The sequence below is a fragment of the Battus philenor genome, unplaced genomic scaffold (assembly GCF_028537555.1).
Source record: "Battus philenor isolate CCGP_79_NKW_IND1 unplaced genomic scaffold, ilBatPhil1.0.hap1 SCAF_24, whole genome shotgun sequence".
Classification (NCBI taxonomy): domain Eukaryota; kingdom Metazoa; phylum Arthropoda; class Insecta; order Lepidoptera; family Papilionidae; genus Battus; species Battus philenor.
Genome location: NW_027181687.1, coordinates 7,253,711 through 7,277,702, shown reverse-complemented (window position 1 = coordinate 7,277,702; position 23,992 = coordinate 7,253,711). Strand labels below are relative to the sequence as shown.

The window sequence follows — 23,992 nt, the reverse complement described above, 5'->3', positions numbered from 1 at the left end:
CCGGATTGACTGAACGGAGCAGCCAATGCTACCTCAGTCTTGCCGTCCAAAAATCTATGCTGCGGTACAACGGCTCAAGTAACACTATAAACCTGCTTGTACTGCTCCATACATACTGTGACATATACAAATATACATATACAAGTACAGTAATGTACATATACAAGCATCTTTTGTTTATAGAGTTAATAACGCATTAAACTAAAAATAATTGAAACCTATGCAACAATCAAATTTGATCTATTTTATCTTAACTATCTTATTAATCCAGAGATCAAATATTAGGGTACATATTTACCTATAGTTTGAGTGTTGGTTTAGTAAAATAGGCACATTTTAAACAAGGATATTCTGAAATATAAATAAGCGAGAGAGATGGATACTTTACCTGCTTGTGAGAGTAAGACATCTTATTACTCTACCTTGTTCGCAGGTAGAGACTTATAAAACAGGTCTTTTTAATAGAAACCACCATCATATATCATGACAGGTTTGCTTTTTGCTAATATGTATCCAATTATCTAATCTCTGTATTTTTAAATTTATTTACAATAATCAATATTATGGTCCAGTAACTAAAAACTTCTATTTTCATTTATTAACTGCAATAATTACAAAACATATACTTTGTATTTTTTTTATTTCAGATATCATATCACAGTTTATCTGACGCAAATCAAACTAAAATTCTGTTATTTGTGAATTTAGACTTTGAGCACTGTAATATATAGAACGACTTAGGTTGCCTGTTGATAAATTAGTTTGCATGATGTTTTCAAAAATTTCATTTAGCATGCCATATGTCACAGATAAATAATGCTTTGAAATATATTTCTACATGATTTCATATATAACCTTTTCAAATGATTTTCTGTAAATAATTCACTTTTATCACTGCTTAGTGTTAATATCACTTTAATTCTCCTCGGCACTAGAGTTCCGAGTTATAGAGTTCTTTATTATGCCACTTAATGTAGTGCTAAACTTTTGCTAGAAAGTTGGTGCATTCATTATGAATATTCGATTCTCTTCACGCTTGATCCACTGAAGTAAGTGATCCACTGCCCTTTTAGTCTGTTCCTTTTCAACTAATGAATCAAATGTTACATAGAGTTCAAAACCATTTGTGATCTGTAAAGTGCAAATTATTATAAAGAACATATCTACATGTAACAAATGTTTTTAAAATTAAGTATATTATTTTGAATGTTGATTCATCATATATAGATGAATATCATATGTATAACAGGAAAAAATTGTAAAATTGGCTTTCAAAGAAAGACTATTGTGGTTTTCAAATGAATCAACATTCTGAACCTGGCTGCAGTATTTACAGAAAAATATTATGTATTAATACATATTTAAATGTAATTTATATCAATGTCTTGGCTTGAATAAACATCTGTTTCATTGTTTCATGCCATAATCGCTACGCTTCACAGGCTGGTTGGCAATGACAGTGGGGTGTTATGGTATGCATATGACTGGAGGAAATAGGGTGAATTAATTCTACATCGTACCCAGACGGCTATAGCTGTGGGAAGTCGTATACGAGAAACGCAAGACAGGTCATAATGTCGATCTTTGGTATAGAAGCATACACTTTACTGTGATCGACTATGGACCAAAATAATGATGCATTTTTAAATGTCTATGTTGGTGGCAATTATTTTTTAAAGTAAATTGGAGGACAAAACAATATTTTTTTTTAATTGAAACTTAGATATATACAATTCCAATAGAAAGGTTTTAGGGGTGATACCATGAGTCTCATTGTAAAATCGTCATCATCATCTCGGCGGTAGGATATGGACAGTTGGACATAAGCCTGCCCCATAAATGTTCAATAAGATTGGTTGTAAGCAACTTACATTCAACATGTTTCAACAACCTTGTTTACATTGAACAATCAAATTCAACAAATTAATAATTATTGGAATTAAGTGTCATTAAAATTAGATGCCCACAGCATGCAAAGATTTTTCATCTTTAAGTATATAATAAAAACTTACCCAAGCTAAAATAGTATCTTCAGAGTTAGACCTAAAAATAAACTTTGCAGGGACGGTTAAGCAATGAATTTGATTACAGAACTTTCTGTAGTTTTTCACATAATCAATATCAGATAGTTTCTCAATCTTTTTCACGCTGATATCACCACCTTCTCTGTGCATAATTCTGTAGTCTTGTAATCTGTCTAAACTGATTGGATCGGATGTAAAAAGCTGTGCTGTTGATTTACATTTGTACATAAAATGCCTAATGATTGGTATTCCTATATGCTTCAATGGATTTGTAGTAGGCAAATCTTTATTACGGTTGAGTGCATCATTTATTGCCCCAATACATTTAAGTTTCTCTAACTTTTCTGCTATTGTGTGTTTAGCCTGTGACAATGGGTAAAAGGCATCTCTTTGAACTGTCAGTAGCAGTAAACAGGCTTGGCAGTCTTCAGAAATGTATGACACGTGACCATGAAGGAAACCTCTAAAAATCATAAATAGTCTGTTAACATCAGTAAGTAAAATATTGCATCATTCATTATAGATGTGAAATGAGTGAATGTAAATCCTTTTTGTCAGCAAAAGTTTCTAAATCTTTTACACCTTTTTCCAATCACACTGTATAAAATTATTATTTTGGATTTTTCTATTGGAATGCGACAGACCAATAACTTATAGCAGTGCAATCTGCAGTGATAGCTAATTAACTATAATTATTTTTAATATGTAGTAATACAAATTTAATGCATTGTGTTACAGTATTATAAGTATGTTATTTATTATTTCTGAAAACAGTGGTTTTTGATATGGTCTACCATAAATTAATACAGTAAATGAGCTATACATTCACCTCTTTAAAGCTTTTACGCCTATAATAGAAAAAGATATGTCAAATAAATATCCAAATGTCGGGGTAAATAGGTTTTCTTGTGGCGGTAGACGCGGGGTAGTACTTCAGTGGGTAATTGGACCAACGACATAATCAAGGTGGCAGGTCGCTGATTGCGGGGACCGCAAGGCCAGTCATTACGGCGGTCTTTGGAAGAGACCAATGCTTTTACTGACATGATGATGATTGGAATGCATCAGAAGAATTATTTCCGGCAATACAAAGCAGTTGGATAGCTAGTAACTTTATATAAAAAAAACTCACGTAGCATCAAATTTGGGCAAACATATAGGTGTCCAACTTTCTGCAGTCTTAAAAGATTCCGAACTCCGTACCAAATTAAATAACAAATGTATATCAGACGGATGCAATGTATATTTCTTCATTCTAACCAAAGTGATTAACTGATTGCCGGCTATGAGTATTGCAAACACTAAATCTCTAATTTTGTTGCAAGTCGATATTATAGCACTTGTTATATTTTCCCGCGCTTTCTCTGGCAATGGCAAACACCTTACAGCTCCTAATAAAAATGCTGGGTCCTTTTCCATGAATATTAGTAAATTATCTATTAATCTCTCTGCGCCTGCTAGAAGTCTTCTCAAGTCGTAATTACGTCGCTGTTCGAAAATTCTGTTCAGTTGGGTAAGTGTGAGGACTGACACAATTTGATTAAAAGCATATCTGGAAAAAAATGTGCTTGTTAATCAATACAGATAGTTAATATAATAACAGACTTTATTTGAAATTTATTTCACAAACAGACATACATATGATGGTGTACTATGGTTTTTAGTTGAACAACATAAACAAATTAGTCTGCAGCATACAGGCAAATTGACAAGACTAATGGTGTATGTACATACAACAATATATATTACGCACAATGTATACATATCTTATAGAGATTTCCAATTTCAAACCAAACCAATGTCAGTAACTGTCTAACCGCTTGTTGAATTATCCGCAGAAATGATTTAACACAATACAATATTGTGGCTGTAGTAGCTAACAATACAGAACATTCTCACCTAAAAGCTTAACATCAAGCTTAGTTACAAGAAACAAGTTTAAGCTGAGTGCCCTTAACACTGCCACTTTACATCTAGTGTAACTATTAATACAAAACAGAATAGAATATAATTACTTACGTCAATTGCATTACTAACTGAGTTTCACTCTCATTTGATTTAGACACAGCTACCAGTATAAGTGGACCCTTCACTAAGAAGACTGCTTTACAATCTTTTGTGTTTATATACCTCAAGATATCCTGGTTTTGATCCTCAACTACACTAACAAGAGCTTGTATTACACCGCACAATCCAGCTAACTTATCTTCATTGCCATACCTGAAATTAAAATGTTGTAAACATTATAATTAATAAATAATAAAAAATATTGTTCTAAATTTACAATTTCTATATACTTTTGGATATTGGAATGTATTGGCCTTTTCTTATTTAGGTTCTCAATCTAGTAGCAGTATTAAACAATACGTAATATTGACCTGTTTGATATGAAAACAACTCTAAGTTATAAATATGTAGATTTTTCATTCTCTTAAGAGAAAAAGATTTTAGAATATATGTACACAATAGCAATAATAAATTTTACAATAGTTAAGGTTTCATAAAAAAAATATTTAGTATATATTAGCAAACTATTTTGAACGTTGGTAAGGAAACAATGAAGATACAGTTTTGGCTTGCAATGTTATAATATTAACAGGATATACTACAGACGTGCAAATGTTGTTATGAGTGATAAAACAGTAGGTAAACTTCTTTATAAATAATCACCTGATTGTAATCTACAATATACCTCTGAACTATTGAAAAAATAACAGGTGAACATTGTTGTTCAATACTTCTATTATTTTTTTTGCTCATTTATTTGAGAATGGAAATGAACTATGTCAAAATGTTTGTGCCTGGTTATTTTTTTAAACTACTTTAATAAAAAAATACCTCAGACCCCCAGAGTTAAATTTTAAATTTGTTTTCGTATATACAAACACGGTACTGTTTTAATACTATTGATATCAAGTTTTATGTGGGAGTCACATAGCTTATAGGATAAAAAGTATTAAAGAGGCAAATGTACATATCATTTTCTATTAGTTATTGTATGGTACACTCTATCTAAAAATTAATGGTTCCAGAAATAATAAATAACTTATTGAGTATTTAATGAAAAAGCTTTTTTCAAAATTTGAAATTAAATGTCTAACTGTATTTGCAGACAATGCCAAAAGTCATTGGCTTATTGCATTCCAACATAAAAAGCAAAATAATGTACCATATTTCATCATGATCATTTTATACATTTTGATTGTAAATCGGTATTAATGTTTTAAATTTTAATGCTGAAAAATGAGCTTTACATTCAAATCTTCCAGACAATAATTTTTTATATGCAATACTATTCAACAGCCTAGGCTAGTAAAAATAAGTGAGCAATAAAAATTTAGTAAGCAAACTGCTGTGAGTAGAGGTTGCACAGTGGTAGAGGATTAAGACTTGTGATCATAGGTTGCGGGTTCCATTCCTGAGATACAATCTTATATACTTCACCCTTTGTACATTAATAATATAGGATTGCCACTGCTCACAAACAAGTTTCAAGAGATTGAGCAGGAACATCCTCTGAGTACCATAATAGCACAGTGAATTTGCCAACCCGCCTGCCATGTGTAGCAATTATATCACATATGCACTATGGACTAAAATAAAGCAACTCACACCTTGAGTATATTGGTTTTCCCGCAGAACTCAATATAAATACATGCTTCTCCTTATTCACTAATTCAGGTGATTGTAGATATTCATCTTTATCAGTGCCCACATCTTCCCCATTCTGTTCTGTTATGTTTGAACTACTTGCTGATGATGACATGCCTTCCTGAAATGAGACAATTTTTCACAATTGTACTACAAAATACTAATACACAAAAATTGTTAAAAAATTGATGAAATCATACATACATAAATAATAATCATGAAGACGTACGATAAATAAAAATTGTTATTATGTAAATTGTAAATCCATTTGCAAGTTATTTATTTTCCATACAACTTTATACTAAACTATGACAAATCTGGTTATGTAAATTTAACAATTTATTAAAGTCACTGTTAAATAATTCATACTTATGTGTAAAATATATTTTTTTGTATATATTGTAAATTAACGTCATTAACAAATTGTAGTCACTACTTACATCTTTACTTTTCAAATCGTCGGAGGATTTGACCGTTTTGATATCCTTTGATGATTCTCCGATTTCGCTCTGTATTTCGCTAATGGTACTGCTTTTAGTAGTAAGGTTTGAATGCCTTTCTTCAGGATCTGCGTTAATTTCTGATTCGAACTCTTCAAAAGAATCTGTTGGATTGAGAATGCTCTCGGGGCAAGTACCTGGACCCATGTCATCATCGATAGCTTCCTGATTAATAGGATTGCTTGAAACAGAATCTTTGGAAGTAGAAGCCATTGTGAAATGTTTAGCGTATTTATTTACAAGGAACTCAAGTGGATATTTCAATACACCTCTGCATTAGAAACGCCACAAATGTCAATATGACATTAATAAAGATGACAGCAAGTCTTTGACATCGATAGTAATTTGATGTAAAATATAAAATATAAGAAAATAAATGAATAACCAGTAGCTTACATAACACTTACTATGAAATCATGGAATCTTAAAAATTAATGTAATATGTTTGCGGCTAATATCCAAATAATCCCATTATTATCTCTGGATATACGCCCAAAAAATGAAAATATTATCTAATAAAGGTACAAAAACACATAAATATTAAGCAGTAAAAGTTCACCGGATAGTTTTTAAGTACGTTATTATTGATGCAACAGCATTAACAAGTGATAATAAAACTTTATTATAAAATAAAGTTTTATTATCATACATAGACATTTTATATCAATTGTTTTAATAATATTTTAATGTTTATGAAGGTTATTTGAGAATAATTAAAAAAATTCTACCGTTTTCTAAACAGTTGCGTCAATAATAGTGCGTCATGCTTTAGCTACTTTTAAATAAAAGTTATGAAAAAGTGAAGGAAACGTAAGAATTTTTTTTACTGACAATTTTTCTATAGGTCTTTTTCATGAATTGTAATCTATTTGATATTTGATTTTGGAATGTGGATTTATGGATAGAAAATGTTATTTTTTGACCGTCATAATTAATTGATGCTACATAATAAATAAAAATTGTAGATGTTTAAGTAAAAAGAAATAAATAATCTGAAATTGGGCCTTTAACTAGCTTAAACACAATTAAATACAAAAAATAATCGATGCAAGATATAAATTTTTGTGCTGATTTGTGTGGAAGTAACATTTTGATGTGACATTAGCGATTTAAGAAAAATGTTGTAATAAAGTATATATATGTCAGTGACCCAACTGACTTTGTTATGTTTGTCTCGGTTATGAATAATCGTAAATTCGAGCCATGTAATAAAAAAAGTTATTAAAAAACGGAGCGTTTATTATAATGCTTTTTTATACAACATTGTTAGTTCTATATTGTGGAGACACGCAAATAAATAAAAATTATGCCTTTGAATAGGCGATATGCAATTGGCCACGGTAAAAACATTAATTTTTAAAATTAATGTTACATGCGCCTTTATTCAACGAAAACTCTTGCGATTTATTTATTGGCATTGCAATTGCATGCTGCACTAACACTACAAGCTTTTGGAAACAAAAGATTTAAATCCATTAAGTTACTATGTTACGGCATGACAAAGGGAATAAGGAATTTACATCAAAATAATAAGTTTTTTTTTATTTAGTTGACATTATATCAGCTTAAATATTTTACCCCTGGTGGGACTCGAACCCACAATCCCCGGCTTAGGAGGCCGATGCCTTATCCATTAGGCCACAGGGGCATATGTGAGGATAGAATAGGTTTAGTTTCTTAAAATCTTTACATGTCTAATTTTTTACCTGATAGATTTCAGGATACCCTTAATTTGCTATAGTTTTGTTATTCATTGCCTACATTTGCCTACTTATGTTCGGAATTTTGCGCTGATAAAATGTGTGTATAGCGCATAAATATAGGGATTTTCCTTTCACCTTAACATTATTCGGAGGATGCGAAATGGTATCCCAAGAATCGTTTTACATGTGCCTATGTTTCTTACCAACAGAGATCACAAAGTACTGAACATAAGAACTGTTAAGGAGGGAAAAAAATATATTAAGCGACTTGAAAATCACCCAAACGACTTACCTATCGCTTAAGTAACTTTTAGCTACATCAAACAACTGAAAGGCCATGATATACAAAAGATGTTGACAGATGATGAAGGATGAGGTATCTCCTTTCGAGGAGCGCCTTAAACGTGATGAAGGACAAGGAAAAAATCATCATCATCAAATCTGCTCATAGTCTGAGAGTGATTGCACATAAGCACATGATAAAAAAACACAGGATGTCCTCTGGGAATTTTATGAAGTTGATTCCTTGCTTTGTACGGGTTTGGAATATTTAGGTACTTTAAATTTTTCACCATATTGTAATAAAATTTAGATATTAATGAAATTCTTCTACTTTGCTCTTGTTGGGAGGAATTTTAACTACAGCATATTTTAATTTAAAATATTTAGAAGTCTTTAAGGAATTCGCTTTGACTTAATTTTAGTTTTTAAACTATATTATTATTATAATGTGCCGGAGAAAAAGTATTTTCGCAAATAATATGCAGAAATTTGTAATAAAAAATATTTGGTTGTACTGTTTACATCTGTCTGGTTTTCATGACATTAAAAACTTAACATTTAAAAAAAGAAATTCATTAGTAAAATTTTGTTTTGAGCTTTATTCATCTGTTTTTTATTTCTGTTAAAATGAGTGAATCTAATGTAGAAGGTGGATAGTTTTTAAAATTTTATTTTAAATAAGTTAAAAAAATGCAACAATATCCAGAAAAAAAAACTGTGACGGACCTAATGCAGTGTTAGATGAGTTCAAAGTTTTCAATCCGATTTTTTTTTAAATCAAAATTATTTACTCTAGTCGCTCAGTGACGGACAAAATGGACGCCAATATTGAAAAAGTGGATTAAGATCACTATATCATTAATTACTATGTTACCGAAGACTTGAAAATTGACAACAAAACCTATAAATGGATTGTTCGATGACATCTGTATCGTATGTTGTTTCATTTTTAAACTTGGAAGTAGGTATAATTAATTCATGTCATATTCAAATATTTTGTGTAAAAAAATTAATTACTTCAGGAAAATTATTATATGTATATATTTTTTTAATTATGAACATTATGAATAAGTATCGAATAGAAATTAGCATTAGATTGCCACTAGGCAGCCATTTTGTCTGGTTTTCAATTACAGTTAGACAAAAACAATTATGTATATAATGTTCATAAAATAGTGTTCAGAATGTTGTGACTTTTTGAACAATATATATAAATACGTTTATTAATCGTAGTAGTTGCTTTCCTCTTTCATTTCCGCTATATAAATGTGTTATACTTGTATTGCCTAAAAGCAGCCATTTTGATTAATTGGAAAATTTATAATCAAATGACTATTAAATAAATGTTAATTAAATAAAGAAAGGTAATTTGTTACCAAAAATAACGTTAATTATCTATGGTACCTACCATGTAATGAAGAATAGTTTATACATTTATTTATTAATTTAAGGATTCTCAATTAGTGATACACAAAATACAATAAGTACAATTTTGATATTTTTACTATTCCCATTGTCATGTTTTCATAAAAAATCGACATAAAAATAAAAAAAACATTTGCAGTTGTTTCAATTAATGTTATGAAAAACAGTAACTTGCAGTAGTTGTTCTCTGTATTTAGAAATGTCCGTGATATCAGGTTGCGTTTTTCGAAAAGGCTGGATGCAGGCTGCTTCATACCGGAAATCGTGAAACTATAGGGGAGGCTTAAGTCCAATGATGGATGTCTAACGGCTGAAATGATGATGACGATGAAGTTGATCTCTATTAGAGAGTTGACGTCCATTTTAAACTAATTTATCGTCTCTCTTTTCGATATTGTTACAAATGGTATTCAATATCGTTAAGTGGACAATAGTGAAGAAAACCGTAACATCGCTGCAAATTCCGGCACAAACAGCGAAATCTTGCAAATGTCGATTTTTTTAGACCATTCGTTTTACACAGTATCCCCGTAAATAGACGATGAGAGACAAATCTGCGTACGTGATGCTTTTACGTTATTGAGGAAAGGGAAAACGAAGGATTGTATGTTTAACGTATTCCATCAGTTTCCAAGAGTAATGCTGGCCATATCAAGAGAAAAATAAACGTAAACGACAGTCAATGACGATTCTTACAAATGGAGTAAAATCATAATTTAAAACGTGGGGTAAGTTAGACCCCTGCGAATACATTCTTGAATCACGTAAGTAATGTATATTAAAAAATTAATATGTAAAAATTAAATTTATTTATATATAACATAAAGAGACGTTGGTCCATAAGAAATGATTACGCGAATCAAAACAAGTGTGGCGCGTAGACTTGTACTACGTGAAGATGGGAAATTTAACAACTTAAAATAGTAAAGATTCGCGTCAAACTGATCAGTCGCTGGAATACAATCGAAAGCAACGGCTCATTAGGAACAATTTGGTTTCGAAGCACGGCTAGTCCGGACATTCAGTTTTAATGCGACCGCGCTGTAGAGGATCGACTCTTTTTGGGTCTTTGCTTCTTTTACAAAAACTCATAAAGACTTTTTGAACTAACGGAAGAAGATAGAACAAGTAGATAGAAAAAAATATGGTAGGATGTTGATATTTTTTCTGACAATCTTTAAAAGAAATAGGCTACTAATAAAATGTAAAAATTTATAACTTATAAAAAAAGAAAAAAAAACACAACATTGCAGAAAGACATGTCGTTTCCGAGAGAGATAAAATAAATCCATTCGTTTTTATATTTCCAAAGTAAGAAGTTAATACTATTGCGCAGCTCTAAAAAAGTTAAACAGTTTTTTTGTTATTCTTGCCGAGGACTGAATTTAAGTATATTGCTCCTTTTACCTTTTTCTTCACTCAGCATTAGTGAGTTCGCTTCGTTATTTTACTTACGTGGGTTATTTTTTATATATTGAGTTTGTGGAAACGACCGTGCGGTTTAAAGGTCGGAATAATTAATCGGGTTAAAAAAACCGAGGCTCGACTACATTACGTTGCTGTATCTTTCAAATTTAAAATGTGTGCGTGGAGGTTTTATACATTTTAACTTTTTTTAGGAAACTTAACATTTAACATTAGTTAATAAATAACGTGTAAGGTAAATGTATACAAAGTTTCAAGACGTGTAGCAATGTTTGTCAAAAATAATTTTCTGTTCTTTCATCATTTTCATTCAAGACCAAAATCTTTTTTCGAAAGGTTATTTAACAATTTTAAATTTTTAATATTTTTATACTTTAATATTTCATATTTTGTGGTATATTAGTTGACTATCTACTTTTTTACGTTATGCGTACCGTGTCTCCTCAGACTACTCAACTGAAACTGTTAGACTAGTAGCAATCTTAGGGGTCCGGTGTTGCTTGTGTTTAAGGCTCTTTTAAACTAACTTATTTAAACTGAACCAACTTATTTAATTGACTCATAGCTTCAATTAATGATGCGTTAATTAATGAGCATGTAACCAATACTTACATTCTTTCATTATTGTCACCGGTCGCCGACTTTGATCAGCTTGGCTCGACTGACTTGCCATGAGACACCAGAACCCCTAGAAATGTATTATTTATTTTGGAAAACTGAAAAATTCGAAAGAAAATAAAATAAATATGTATTAATGCCTTCAGGCAATAGCAACCGCCCAAAATCGTGGTTCGGTATTCCCAGGTGCCCTGAGCCGAAATGTTATTGACCTTGGGCCAGGTCAAACCATGGATTTCCCCAAGCGAGCTAAGCCGGCCCTCGGCCTTCCACTACAGTAATTAAAGTAATGCAAGAGCCTGAGACGAAGGTTCTGAGAGATATCTCCGGGTTTTACTACTAAAACGAGGTTTAGACAGGCACCATCTGCGCCCTGTCCCCTCACACTCGAGGAATGCGTATACGCCCAAAATAACTACCCGGTCACCAAACAATCAGTTTTCTTTGACAAAACTATAATACTGTTATCTAAAAAGTTGATACGGCTTTTCGGTTATATAGGTTAGTCGTTGGATCAATCTCAATGAATTACACTTTTTTAAAAATATGTTTCACAGTTGCTTGGTTCTAGTGGGCAGGCCGCCCCCACTATTTGAACCGACGACATGGTTGCGGAAAGTCGCTGAGGGAAAGTCTTGATGCAGGCAGCGTAAGACTGGTCATCGTGGCGATCTTGGAGCGAGGGCACTACTGGTTTGATGATATGGTCTTTGTGTCTTTAGAGGTTAAGTGGGGAAGTGGTTTTCGTAAATAAAGCACACTATAGTGCTTTGCCACTTATCATATATGATAATCTAGTCACTCTCCTCTTGGACATACCGGGTCATACGTTGAAATAAAAAAGTAGAGTTTGTTTACCGTCGGAAAGAAGCTGTAAAGAAATTATCATGAATTTATTCAATGCAAACTTGAACCGATATTTATTTAAATTCGCGCTCCATAAAAATATTTATGCGAATTTAAATTCATTTATTCAAATAAAGCGATTGGTGCTAGATATTTTATTTATAAAAATAGTTTTGTGGAGGATACTATTGAAGGAATTTGGTTCTTATTGCAAAAATGATGTAGTTGGTAGTTTGAGAGATTGTAGTTGTTGCTCAAAGCATCAGACCATACAAATTCTGTAATTTTAAAGAAGTATCCGTAAAAATTAATTTAATTTTTAAATGAAATATACAAGCATGTACTAACTATCGCAATGTAAAACAGTTAATCATCATGCCAGGTGATAGACGCCCTCTGCCAAGCAAAGATCTTTCCCAAAGATCGCCTCGACCACCGGTTTTGCGCTGCTCGCAACCAGCGATTTTCCGCGATCCTAACTACGTAGTGTCACTTAGTGGACAGATCCTACCCACGTCGCGTCTACCGGCTTGTGGTAGCCATTCAAGAAGCTACGCCGGTTGGTACAAGAACAATGAATAAGTTTTCTCAAATAAAAATATCTTAATTAACTAAAAATCACAGCCATAGAAATAAATACACATAAATTAAACAATTGAAAATTACACAGCCGGAATTTTTTTTTGGAATAAAATAGTTATTCTATTTTAAAAGCGTTTTAATTACATAAACCATTTTTAAAATTAAAAGTTTGTTAGCTACATACTAATAAATAGGCTTATGTAGATACATAAGCCTATTTATTAGTATGTAGCTATTAGTAATTATTTTGGATTCAAACTCCTCTGGAGATCTTCCGTGTCTCTCTGTCTTTGCATTTGGCAAGCCGGCCTTCTTTTGCTATGTCGGTTATGATATCAATCTACCCTCATTTAGGTTACCCTACCTTTCTCTTTCCTAGTGGTCCCATTCATTTTATTGATCTTTAGTCCACCGGTTGTCTTCATAACGTGACTTGTTTCCAACCATCCAAATAAAAAACACCAATTTTTAACTAATATTAGGAAGTATAGTCTCGTAGCCAGTAAACTATGTCTCTTGTTCGTTTTGTTTCATTAATTAATCATGATCATTTCAGTTGATAGACATCCATTACAAGGCATAAGCCTCCACCAAATAAAATATACGAATATATAAAATGAAAATTGGAAACTATAATTAAAAATGAAAATAATTCACAAGACTAACAATTGAAGTGTACGTTAAACACTGTATATTTTCTAGCAGTTTGCATATTAAAGCAACGGTTTTCTTAGCTGGTTATTTTATAAAATGAAAATCAATTCCTTCGGTTTAGTTTCTAAACAATTCGAAAGCAGACTTCTGGCGTGTTTTAAGACGGAAGCTAAGTTTTTCATACTGCTTTTTTTAATAATAATCTAGCATTATTTGCATATATTTTCCGAAAAGCATCAGTGAATACGTTATTCTAGTAAAATTTTTTCCACACCACTCTAAATAAATTTAATTTATATACATAGATTGATTTGATGTCATTAAAAAATTACATTTAAAAAAAAAGTTGATAAAAATTTACTTGGAGCAATTTTTTATTTGTTTTGGTAACAGAGTTTGAATGAAATTTTGTCATTTCATTTAAAATGCAAAAGAACTTTTCCTTTTGATCTAGTATATACATACATATATATTGTCGCATATTCTCGACAATAGTATTCCTTTTGCAACATTTTGTTCATACGATGATATTGTTACGCTTTCACTCAGGTTACACATGGGTCAAAATTAAATTGGAAAGCCTGTGCTTTGCTAGCTTGCAACCGCTTGTCGGATTATATTCCAATAAGCTCAATCGGACGAGTACGTCCGATGTCGTGTAGTGCCAAGATCCTAATGGTCATTCGACTATTGTCGGACCGGCCCTGTTGTACAGGATTAAACTTGGCTGGAATGCCGAACATCAGTTTAAATAGTACGACAAAAATTTTTTAGTCTTCAATATTAATCATTGCTACCCATGTCAAGTAAATAACTACGCAATGAGCTCTGAAATATGACCTAAGGGACCTACTCTGTAATAATTTAAAATGTAATTAGGTAAAACCTTCATCAATCAAAATAATTATAATTTATTATGAAGCACGGTACACGATGATTTATAAAGCACCTATCGGTCAACCACCATTACGTAACGGTATGTTAGTAAAGCTATGGAGGGGGGGGGAGGGACAATGTCCAGCAGTAGACTTTCTACGATTGAAATGGTGATGATGATATATAAATTTAGGCATAGAACACAGGGTTGAAAGGAACTTTTCCAATTATTGTGGATAGGATCTATAGCTGAATACAATATTTTATTTTAAAAAACGAGTAACATTGCGTTCAAAGGGGTTCATAAAAACTCCCTTGCCTCACAATTGAACAAGTCCAAAATATAAAAAAAAAACCGTAATTTTAAGTCTTAAATTCGGTTCGTCCTCGTAAATCGTTAATAGATGGGAACAGAGTATAATGTTTCATTTAAAGAAAATTATTTCCTTACAACTCTGCCGTGTTGTATATTTTTCATTGAAAGTTTAGTAATAAGTTTTTTAAATTCAATTTTCCAGAAGATCGGAATTCAGCAGAGTTTGTGAATATTCGTTTTTATACTTCGATTGGTAAAAGAACTAATTAGATTGACTGAAAAGACTATTCGAGACTTATTCGAGATTACTTTTTATGACGAAAGGGTATTTTTGTGGCTTACACGAATGTTCGAGAGTGAGTGATCCTCAAAAATCTTACTAGGATGTTGATCAGTAAAAAAATATTTTATTGATTATTTTGCTAATAAATAATATTTGTTTGGTCTTAAAGATAATCAATCGCGTAGGAAATTGACAAAACATATCTTTACCCCTGGTGGGACTCGAACCCACAGTCCCCGGCTTAGGAGGCCGATGCCTTATCCATTAGGCCACAGGGGCAGACATGCGAAGATTAAAATTTTATTGTTTGTTACATAATGCAATTTCGAAGTCGTGAAACCAAAAGTTTATATTATAACATCACCAAACTTAAGTGTAAAATGGCTAATGTTACATTCATATTACTGGCATTAAATATTTAGTGAAACGTTTCGCGATTAATATCTTTTGGTATTTAAAATATTTCATAAATTACAATAGATACTCTTAATAGTAAAACATATTCCGCATTTCATCATTTACTAGACACAAAACCATATTTTCAAGTCGACATAGCTACAGCGCTGCCTCATAATCTATGAAAACTTGTATAATGGCGAACAATTTGTTTCTAAACAAAAAATATTTTACTATTATCTTCGTATCAATAGTATGATTATCATGCATCATAATTGTTTATTTGTGTATTGTTATATATGTAAAATGTGACGGGTTCTGCGTTCAAAGCGATAATATTTACAATTTTCAAATAAATTTTTATTTACTTACAGCACTAAGTTCCCTTTAAGTTCTAATACTTTTTTTAGAACTTCAAGGCTAGAGATTCACTGAGGAATGTTTTTAAATCAATTGCTATTCTGACGGCTGCATACATGTTTATATAAACATTATTTATACGAGAAAAATTAAATACTAATTGTATAAATAGAGACAGATGCAGGCTTTTTTTAGCTGCTTTAAGTTAAAGCTTTCATAAACAATAATTACTTTTGCATGCGTTATTTAGTAAATAATTAAGTAAAGTTTAAAAAAAATATTTATTTTAAGATTATAATATAGAGACTAACTTATCACTTCTATCTCAGTTTTTTAAATACTACGACGTAGCTCGAAGAATTGTTCGTCTGAAATGGCAGAAGGGGCACTTCGGTCGTGCAAGCGATGGCCGTTGGGGCCGAAAGTTTTTTTTAATGGCGACCATGAGCCTGTGGACGCGGCGTGGGTTAGCCCCCACTAGGTGGACCGACGACACTGTTAAGGTTGCGAAATGTCACTGGATGGATCGTATTACAATAACAAACTATTTGACGTTTGAATACACAACTTTAAGATAATTGACTATGTAATAATTGCTAGAAATATGTTATATGGCTAAATCTTTTTTCTATGCTTTATAACATATGCAACAATTTGCGTGATTTCGTGGTCAATTGAAGTCACTTTTTTCATATTCAAGAATTAAAAATATTATCTGATGTGAAGAGATGGGTAGCTTTCAAAAAAATAAAATATACTTTCACGATTCCATTAATAGTCAATTTTATAACCACTGGTTATATATTGTACAGAAATTCTTTAAGGCTGTAAGGAACTTCCATAACCAATTTACGCAGGTATGTTTACCAAAATCGGCTTAATAAAACCCTGAGTTTTGTCGCTTTATATAAACTTTTATCAAAAAACAAAATCGAGTTTTTAATTACTTCGGCGATGGAAGTTTTTCTATCTTAATACTTAATAAAAGTCGTGACACACTTTACTCTTTTGATTTTTAAAAATTAATACTGTTTATTGTAAATGTAATATCAGAGAGCACGTAATGATGCATTGTACCGTAAGAAAAAAAATATTTAAAAATGAAATGGGTGGTGGGCAGAAGGCCTGGTCTGATTTTACACCGCAGATCGGTACTAGCCTGACGGTGGTGGTAAGCAGCCGCAAGATCTTCCAGGACTGGTCAGGCGGCCGCAGGTCGAAGCAGGGAGCGCCACTAGTAGACAGGTGTGTGTTCGTGTCGGTGCAAGGTGAAGGCGACTGAAGGTTATTTTAACTATGAAAGTCGCACCTACCGCGAAATCGCGAAAACGCGCGAAACCGCGAATAATGTCAGTTATAATATACAAACATAATAAATATGTACTGCTCCGCTGACAGTAGAGCCCGAGATGGCTTGCGACGAAGGAAGGGAAAAACCGGAAGCAGTTGATGTGATGGTTTACTGTCAGAACGGAGGTAGAAAATTGTAAAACAAAAATGATAAATAATAAAGAAAATACAATAATGGACCTAAGAATACAGACAAAATGTAGAGCTATAACTTTTAGCTAAACGCTACTTAATATTAATGTTTTTATAATATTTGTTCAACACTTACCCCGTTGGGATGCAAAGCGATATAAAGATTGTGGAGTGATTTTAAACATGCTCAGAGGATGAAGTTTGAACGGAGACGAGAATTTATAACGTAAATTCGAATTAGCTCCGGTTTTAATATTAGTAAAATATTATTTGCATAGAAAGAAATAGTTCGCCTATTACACAAGTTTTCTTAGATTAAGTATCAGTAGTACAATTAGATTAAATCAGAATCAATGTAACTACGTACATTTGGAAAATTGGTTTTGTGTCCTGTAAATGATTAAATGTAGAAGGGAATTTACTGTTAAGAGTGTATCTATGGTAATTTTTTAAATAATTTTTTTAAAATAATGTCAAAAGATATTAATTTGTAAACATTTTACTAAATATTTTATTAATGCCAATAGTATAAATGTAAAATTAGCTATTTTACATACAAGTTTTATTGTTTTGACTTTCAGTTTCATGACTTTAAAATTACTATATACATCGAAGTACAAACTATAATTCATTTCGTGTCAGCCCCTGTGGCCTAATGGATAAGGCATCGGCCTCCTAAGCCGGGGACTGTGGGTTCGAGTTCCACCAGGGGTAAAGATATGTTTTGTCAATTTCCTATTCGATAATCTTAAGAACCTAAATAAATATTTTATTAGCAATAGTCAACAATTAATTTTTTCACTGATCAACAGCCTCTTATTATATTTCAGTTTGAGATTATTGAGTAACACACTCTCGAACATTCTTATAAGAAACAAATATTAATTGATCATAAAAATTAATAGGCAGTAATTAGGATCTTTCCAGCCCATCTAATTGGTCCATTTATCAAAATCAATGAGTTTTGCCTAATTCCATTATTTTACAAGCATTGCTCGTCTGAAGTGGCAGTAGACGGAGAGACATTACTCTGGCGAATGAAGGCCGTTGGAGTCGAAAGGTCTGACGACCATGATTGATAGACATAGTCAAGGTTGCGGGAAGTCGCTGTATGAGCAGTGCAAGACCGGTCATCGTAGCGGTCTTCGAGGGAGGCCTGTCTTATTTTTAATGGAATCAGGCGTTACGTTGCGGAAGTCCATCCTAAGTAAGAAAAGGACCAATATTTAGCCACTTCCGCACATGCAGTGGTAGTCGTGCAACAAAGTGCACCGTCCGCCAGCCCGCTGATAAATGCGTATGCGGCAAACAATGCGAATTACACAATTGCCACTGTTAAACCACTCAACACGTGTTTCACCCCCCACGGGGCATCTTCAGGAGTTATGTTACACCGATTAGTGCCAAACACAGTCTGTCTTATTGGCTGGGCTCGGCTAAAGTGATGACTATGATAAAGAAAATTTTGAGTGAACCACAAATTCAGATACTTAGTATAAATATCATCTTGAAGGTCATATGGACATACGGCATCCTGATTTGGGGAGTCGCCAGGAAAAACAATGTTGTGCGACCTTGTAGAGTTCAGAATAATATCATTTCGGTGTCCGATCCCAAAGTCGATTGCACGAACGATGTGTGCTAACCACTCACTTCATTATCACCAAAATTTCACTGAAATGATGAACCGTTAATTATTACGTACATACAAATATCTAGAGCGGCAGATGTAAAGAAATAATTTTCTAGAAATCAAACATTAGTCTTTTGATGATTTACGATGACGAACCCAATTGACGCCATAAAATTACAGATTTTTTTTTATAATTTTGACGGTTCAACTGGGAGGCAAAGAAATTTTTGCGAAATTCTTTTAACGCAATATTACTCAGTTGTGATAACTAAATATCGTATTCAGCTAAAGATCCTGTCCACAAATTTTGGAGAAAGTTGCTTTCAACCATTTATTATGCCTAAATATGTATATCATCATCACCATTTCAACCATAGAAAATCCACTGCTGGTCTCCTCCATAGACTTTCGATAAGCGATCAACATTTTCCGTATATTCCTAACATACCATTAAGTAATCGTGGTTGACCGATAGGCACTTCATAAATCATTGTGTACCGTGCTTCATAACAAATAATTAATAATGAATCAATTAATATAATTATATTTAATTCTAACACGAATAATATTTTATGCTTGGCGGAAGATATTTTTCGTTTCAACCCAAAGGCGTCCACGGTCAGGCATAGGCCACCTCCAGAGTATTAAATTCTCTAAATGCTCCATTTTTTTGCTTTGCAGTTCTTATTGGACCTTTAATAATTGTTAACTTATTGAAGTAGTCAGTACAAGTTGCAAAAAGAACAGACGGCATATATATATATATATATATATATATATATATATATATATATATATATATATATATATGTGTATATATATATATATATATATATATATGTATATGTGTATATATATATATATATATATATATATATATATATATATACATATATCGAATAATTGTTATTATCGAAGTATTAAGTTTTTTAGCATTTCGAATGGTCCCTCTAATCTACTAAACTAATGGTAGACACAATTCGTGTAACTGCCCAAGTGAAACAAGAAGTTTCTGGCCTTTGCGCCCACATACTCCAAGGGAACCAAAAATCTACGCAGGTTTCTAAAACGACGAAATAATTATTAACTTCATATGGAAACGTTCCTCTTCCAAACACACCTTTATCATAAAATCCTTAGAAGGTCCTCTATTGGGCACCGGCCTGCTCTCGGGGTTTCTAATAAGACCGGTTGGAAGCAGTCTTCACCTGGTATCTTTCGTCAACATTAACAAGGTCATATTGTTCAGCTAATGGCGGATGTCCGTGCATTTGCCGGTCTTCACCCAGAATGTTAATGCCCTCGCGACCATCTATTTTGCGCGATATATACCTTAACCATTTATCACTTCAACTTGCCAATCCGTTGGATTATGCTTACGGATCTACTCATTTATGATCAAGTCTCTAAAAGAAATCCCTCTCCGAGGCTCGATGAACGATTGTGAGCTGGCCAATGGGGTTAGAAATGGGACTCTCTGTGTGTTTCAATCGGCACTGACTCTTCAGAACTCACTGCTATTATTTTAATTAAAGGTTACGACATCACGTAATTTTTAAGAATACTTAATTAAATTCCACAAATAGCCATTTTTTATCTGTTACGCTGTGACGAGGTGGCCGAGAGGTTAAGGCGTTGGACTGCTAATCCAATGTGCTCTGCACGCGTGGGTTCGAATCCCATCCTCGTCGAATCAGTTTTTAACAAAAAAAGTTTTTTGGAAGAAAATAGTGAAATAAAAAATACCAGGAATTTAAGTAAACGGAAAAAATTGCTCAAGTATAACCTCCATAAGTAAGTCTTCCCTGCTTTGGGGTAGAAGTGTATAAAGACCAATAATCATAAAAATGAATAAAACTCCATTTGCCTGAGAGAGAAATGAAGGAAAAACAACTTGTTAAGTAAATTAACAATCAATAATATTAAAAAATATTTTTTTACTTGTCACAAACGTTAGCTCATATTTGATCATTGTAATGTGTGTTGTATACAAATAGACAGACTCAGGCTTAGTTGCTAAAGCTAGCTAAAGATGTTTTACTGTTAAGAGTGTATCTATTGTAATTTTTGAAATGTTTGTTTTAAATACTGTCAAAAGTTATTGATCTGTAAACATTTACCTAAATATTAAATGGCAGTTATGTAAATGTAACTTTTGCTATTTTACATAAAAGTTTTATTGAGTTATAATACAGATTTTCAATGTCTCTTTGAAATTGCATTATGTACAAACAATAATATTTTATTTTTCGCACGTCTGCCCCTGTGGCCTAATGGATAAGGCATCGGCCTCCTAAGCCGGGGACTGTGGGTTCGAGTCCCACCAGGGGTAAAGATATGTTTTGTCAATTTCCTACGCGATTAATTATCTTTAAGACCAGACAAATATTATTTATAAGCAAAATAACCAATAAAATATTTTTTCACTGATCAAAAGCCTAGTAAGATTTTTGAGGATCACTCACTCCCGAACATTCGTGTAGGCCACAAAATAATCTTTCGTGATTAAATGTAATCTCGAATAATTAGGGTCTTTCCAGTCAATCTAATTAGTTCTTTTACCAATCGAAGTATAAAAACGAATATTCACAAACTCTGCTGAATTCCGATCTCCTGGAAAATTGAATTCAAAAAACTTATTACTAAACTTTCAATGAAAAATATACAACACGGCGGAGTTGTAAGGAAATAATTTTCTTTAAATGAAACATTATACGCTGTTCCCATCTATTGACGATTTACGAAGACGAACCGAATTAAAGACATAATAGTACGGACTTTTTTATATTTTGGACTGTTCAATTGTGAGGCAAGGGAGTTTTTTGGAAACCCCTTTGAACGCAATGTAACTCGTTTTTGAAAATAAAATATTGTATTCAGCTATAGATCCTATCCACAAAAATTGGGAAAGTTCTCTTCAACCTTGTACTATGCCTAAATATATATATCATCATCACCATTTCAATCGTAGAACGCCCACTGCTGGACATTATCCCCCCCATAGCTTTACCAAAATACCGTTATGTAATCGTGGTTGACTGATAGATGCTTCATAAATCATCGTGTACCGTGCTTCATAATAAATTATAATTATTTTGATTGATGAAGGTTTTACCTAATTACATTTTAACTTACAACAGAGTACGTCCCCTAGGTCATATTTTAGAGCTCATTGCGTAGTTATTTACTTGCCATGATTAATGTTCAAGATTAAAAAAATTATGTTGCTCTCCATACACGTTTAACGAGATACTATTTTTATGCCAAAATATAAACACTTATTTCATAAATAGAGAGAAAATATCCGAAAGCGTTTCTGTAATTTTGAAAACTAGCGACAAAGAAGACTTCATAGCTGTTCACGATAACCGTTTTGCTGTCCCCACAAAAGTTGGATGTAAACATCACGTATTCTAATTATTAGACTATTAAATGGCTCGCATTAATATTTATGATAATAAAATAAAGATTCTTATTTAAAATTATGACAAAATTTAAAGTTAGGGTAATTTGATATACCACAAAATTAGGAAAAAAAAACTAAATAAATTAGTGTAAGGTCTCTGCCACTTTAAGGCGGAGGTGTGTCATCATTTATTCTTGAGTCCCCAAGATGGGGCAGAGGGCGTGCACAGTTCGTCGCCATTCCGAGCAGACTTAATCCTCGCGCTTTACTTTGCTCCACGTTTGATCGGTCCGGTTATGTACTGTTTCAGTTTCTTTAATGGTTTAGTTACGGGTAATCAAGTGATCACCGTCATTCCAAGGCGGAGGTGTGTGGTGAATAATAAATATGAAAATGTGTACCTTTAGAAAGAAAAACATAAAATTGCCATGAATAGATGTTATTTAATTTTTGAACATTCTTTATAATGCGTTTATTATATTAAGTGTAAACATATAACCTATACTAGTTAAATTAATACTGTAAAGTTATACTTAAGGAATTGTCAATGTTTTTGTAAACTTGGAATCGGTATTTTTTTCACTACTTTTTAAGAACAAAAACTAGTTGTTGTAAAAATTTATTTCGACGAGGATGGGATTCGAACCCACGCGTGCAGAGCACATTGGATTAGCAGTCCAACGCCTTAACCTCTCGGCCACCTCGTCACAGCGTAACAGATAAAAAATGGCTAATTTATGGGAGTAATATGGATAGGTATTCTTTTACTATTACATGATGTCCTTTAATTAAAATAAAAATACTTAGGAAGAGTTAGAGCCGAATAAAACGCGGACTTCTACTTTGGGCTTTAGTCGTCACCTCATCGTGCCACGGTGAAGGATTTCTCTACGAGATCGTTTCAAATATGAGGAGATCCGTAGATGAAAGAAATTATTGCATTGTTTCCGTAATTTTGGGAATAAGCGTTAAAGAATCACGAGAGGTCTTATAGTTCGAGGTAACCGTCGAGACTATTCCAAATAGTTTTTTTAATTATAAATTAGAGTTGTTGATATGACTCCTAAAATATTTGAACGAAATTAATTACCAACTTAAAACACAAGAGACGAACCCAATTACAAATAAAACAGAATGCATCGTATAGTTTAAAAGGCACATAAATACGAGAATTCGTCAAAATAGAATATCGAAAAGCCTTTTCGAATTCACAAATTGCTTTCTATTAACGTACTATACTGTATAATTGGTTTTTGAATGATCGCAGAGAAATAAATTGATACTACTTGATTGTTACAAAAAGCCTGCACCGGAAAAGCAATGTCGTTACGCAAATCCCAGAAATAAGATAATAAAAAAGATTATATCGGAATGTTCTATAGAACATTTTTGTAGGGTGTCTAGAAGCAATATATTAATGGGGTCTATATTCTTCCTAGATTTCATCATCATCATGATTACAGCAGAAGAACATACACTGCCGGATATAGGCCTTCCCATAGATTTCCAGTAAGATCTTAATAACGTCTT

General features: G+C 32.5%; 1 protein-coding gene and 6 non-coding genes across 7 annotated transcripts; 3 read left to right on the top strand and 4 right to left on the bottom strand.

The window, feature by feature from the left end:
• Positions 1–703: 703 nt before the first annotated feature.
• On the bottom strand, positions 704–6,456 carry Mon1 (vacuolar fusion protein MON1 homolog). The gene is made up of 6 exons (XM_068767979.1): positions 6,116–6,456; positions 5,639–5,796; positions 4,044–4,244; positions 3,157–3,576; positions 2,013–2,487; positions 704–1,131 (listed from the first exon to the last, which is right to left on the bottom strand). Exons 1-6 carry the CDS (start codon positions 6,386–6,388, stop codon positions 991–993), a joined length of 1,668 nt encoding a protein of 555 aa, XP_068624080.1. The 5' UTR covers positions 6,389–6,456; the 3' UTR covers positions 704–990.
• Positions 6,457–7,750: 1,294 nt separating this feature from the next.
• On the bottom strand, positions 7,751–7,823 carry TRNAR-CCU (transfer RNA arginine (anticodon CCU)). Its single transcript has one exon. It is a non-coding gene; the product is annotated as a tRNA-Arg (tRNA).
• A 7,568-nt stretch (positions 7,824–15,391) lies between these two features.
• Positions 15,392–15,464, bottom strand: TRNAR-CCU (transfer RNA arginine (anticodon CCU)). The gene has a single exon. It is a non-coding gene; the product is annotated as a tRNA-Arg (tRNA).
• Positions 15,465–18,064: 2,600 nt separating this feature from the next.
• Positions 18,065–18,137, top strand: TRNAR-CCU (transfer RNA arginine (anticodon CCU)). Its single transcript has one exon. It is a non-coding gene; the product is annotated as a tRNA-Arg (tRNA).
• Positions 18,138–20,665: 2,528 nt separating this feature from the next.
• On the top strand, positions 20,666–20,747 carry TRNAS-GCU (transfer RNA serine (anticodon GCU)). The gene has a single exon. It is a non-coding gene; the product is annotated as a tRNA-Ser (tRNA).
• A 568-nt stretch (positions 20,748–21,315) lies between these two features.
• TRNAR-CCU (transfer RNA arginine (anticodon CCU)) lies at positions 21,316–21,388 on the top strand. The gene has a single exon. It is a non-coding gene; the product is annotated as a tRNA-Arg (tRNA).
• Positions 21,389–23,087: 1,699 nt separating this feature from the next.
• TRNAS-GCU (transfer RNA serine (anticodon GCU)) lies at positions 23,088–23,169 on the bottom strand. Its single transcript has one exon. It is a non-coding gene; the product is annotated as a tRNA-Ser (tRNA).
• Between the last annotated feature and the right edge of the window lie 823 nt (positions 23,170–23,992).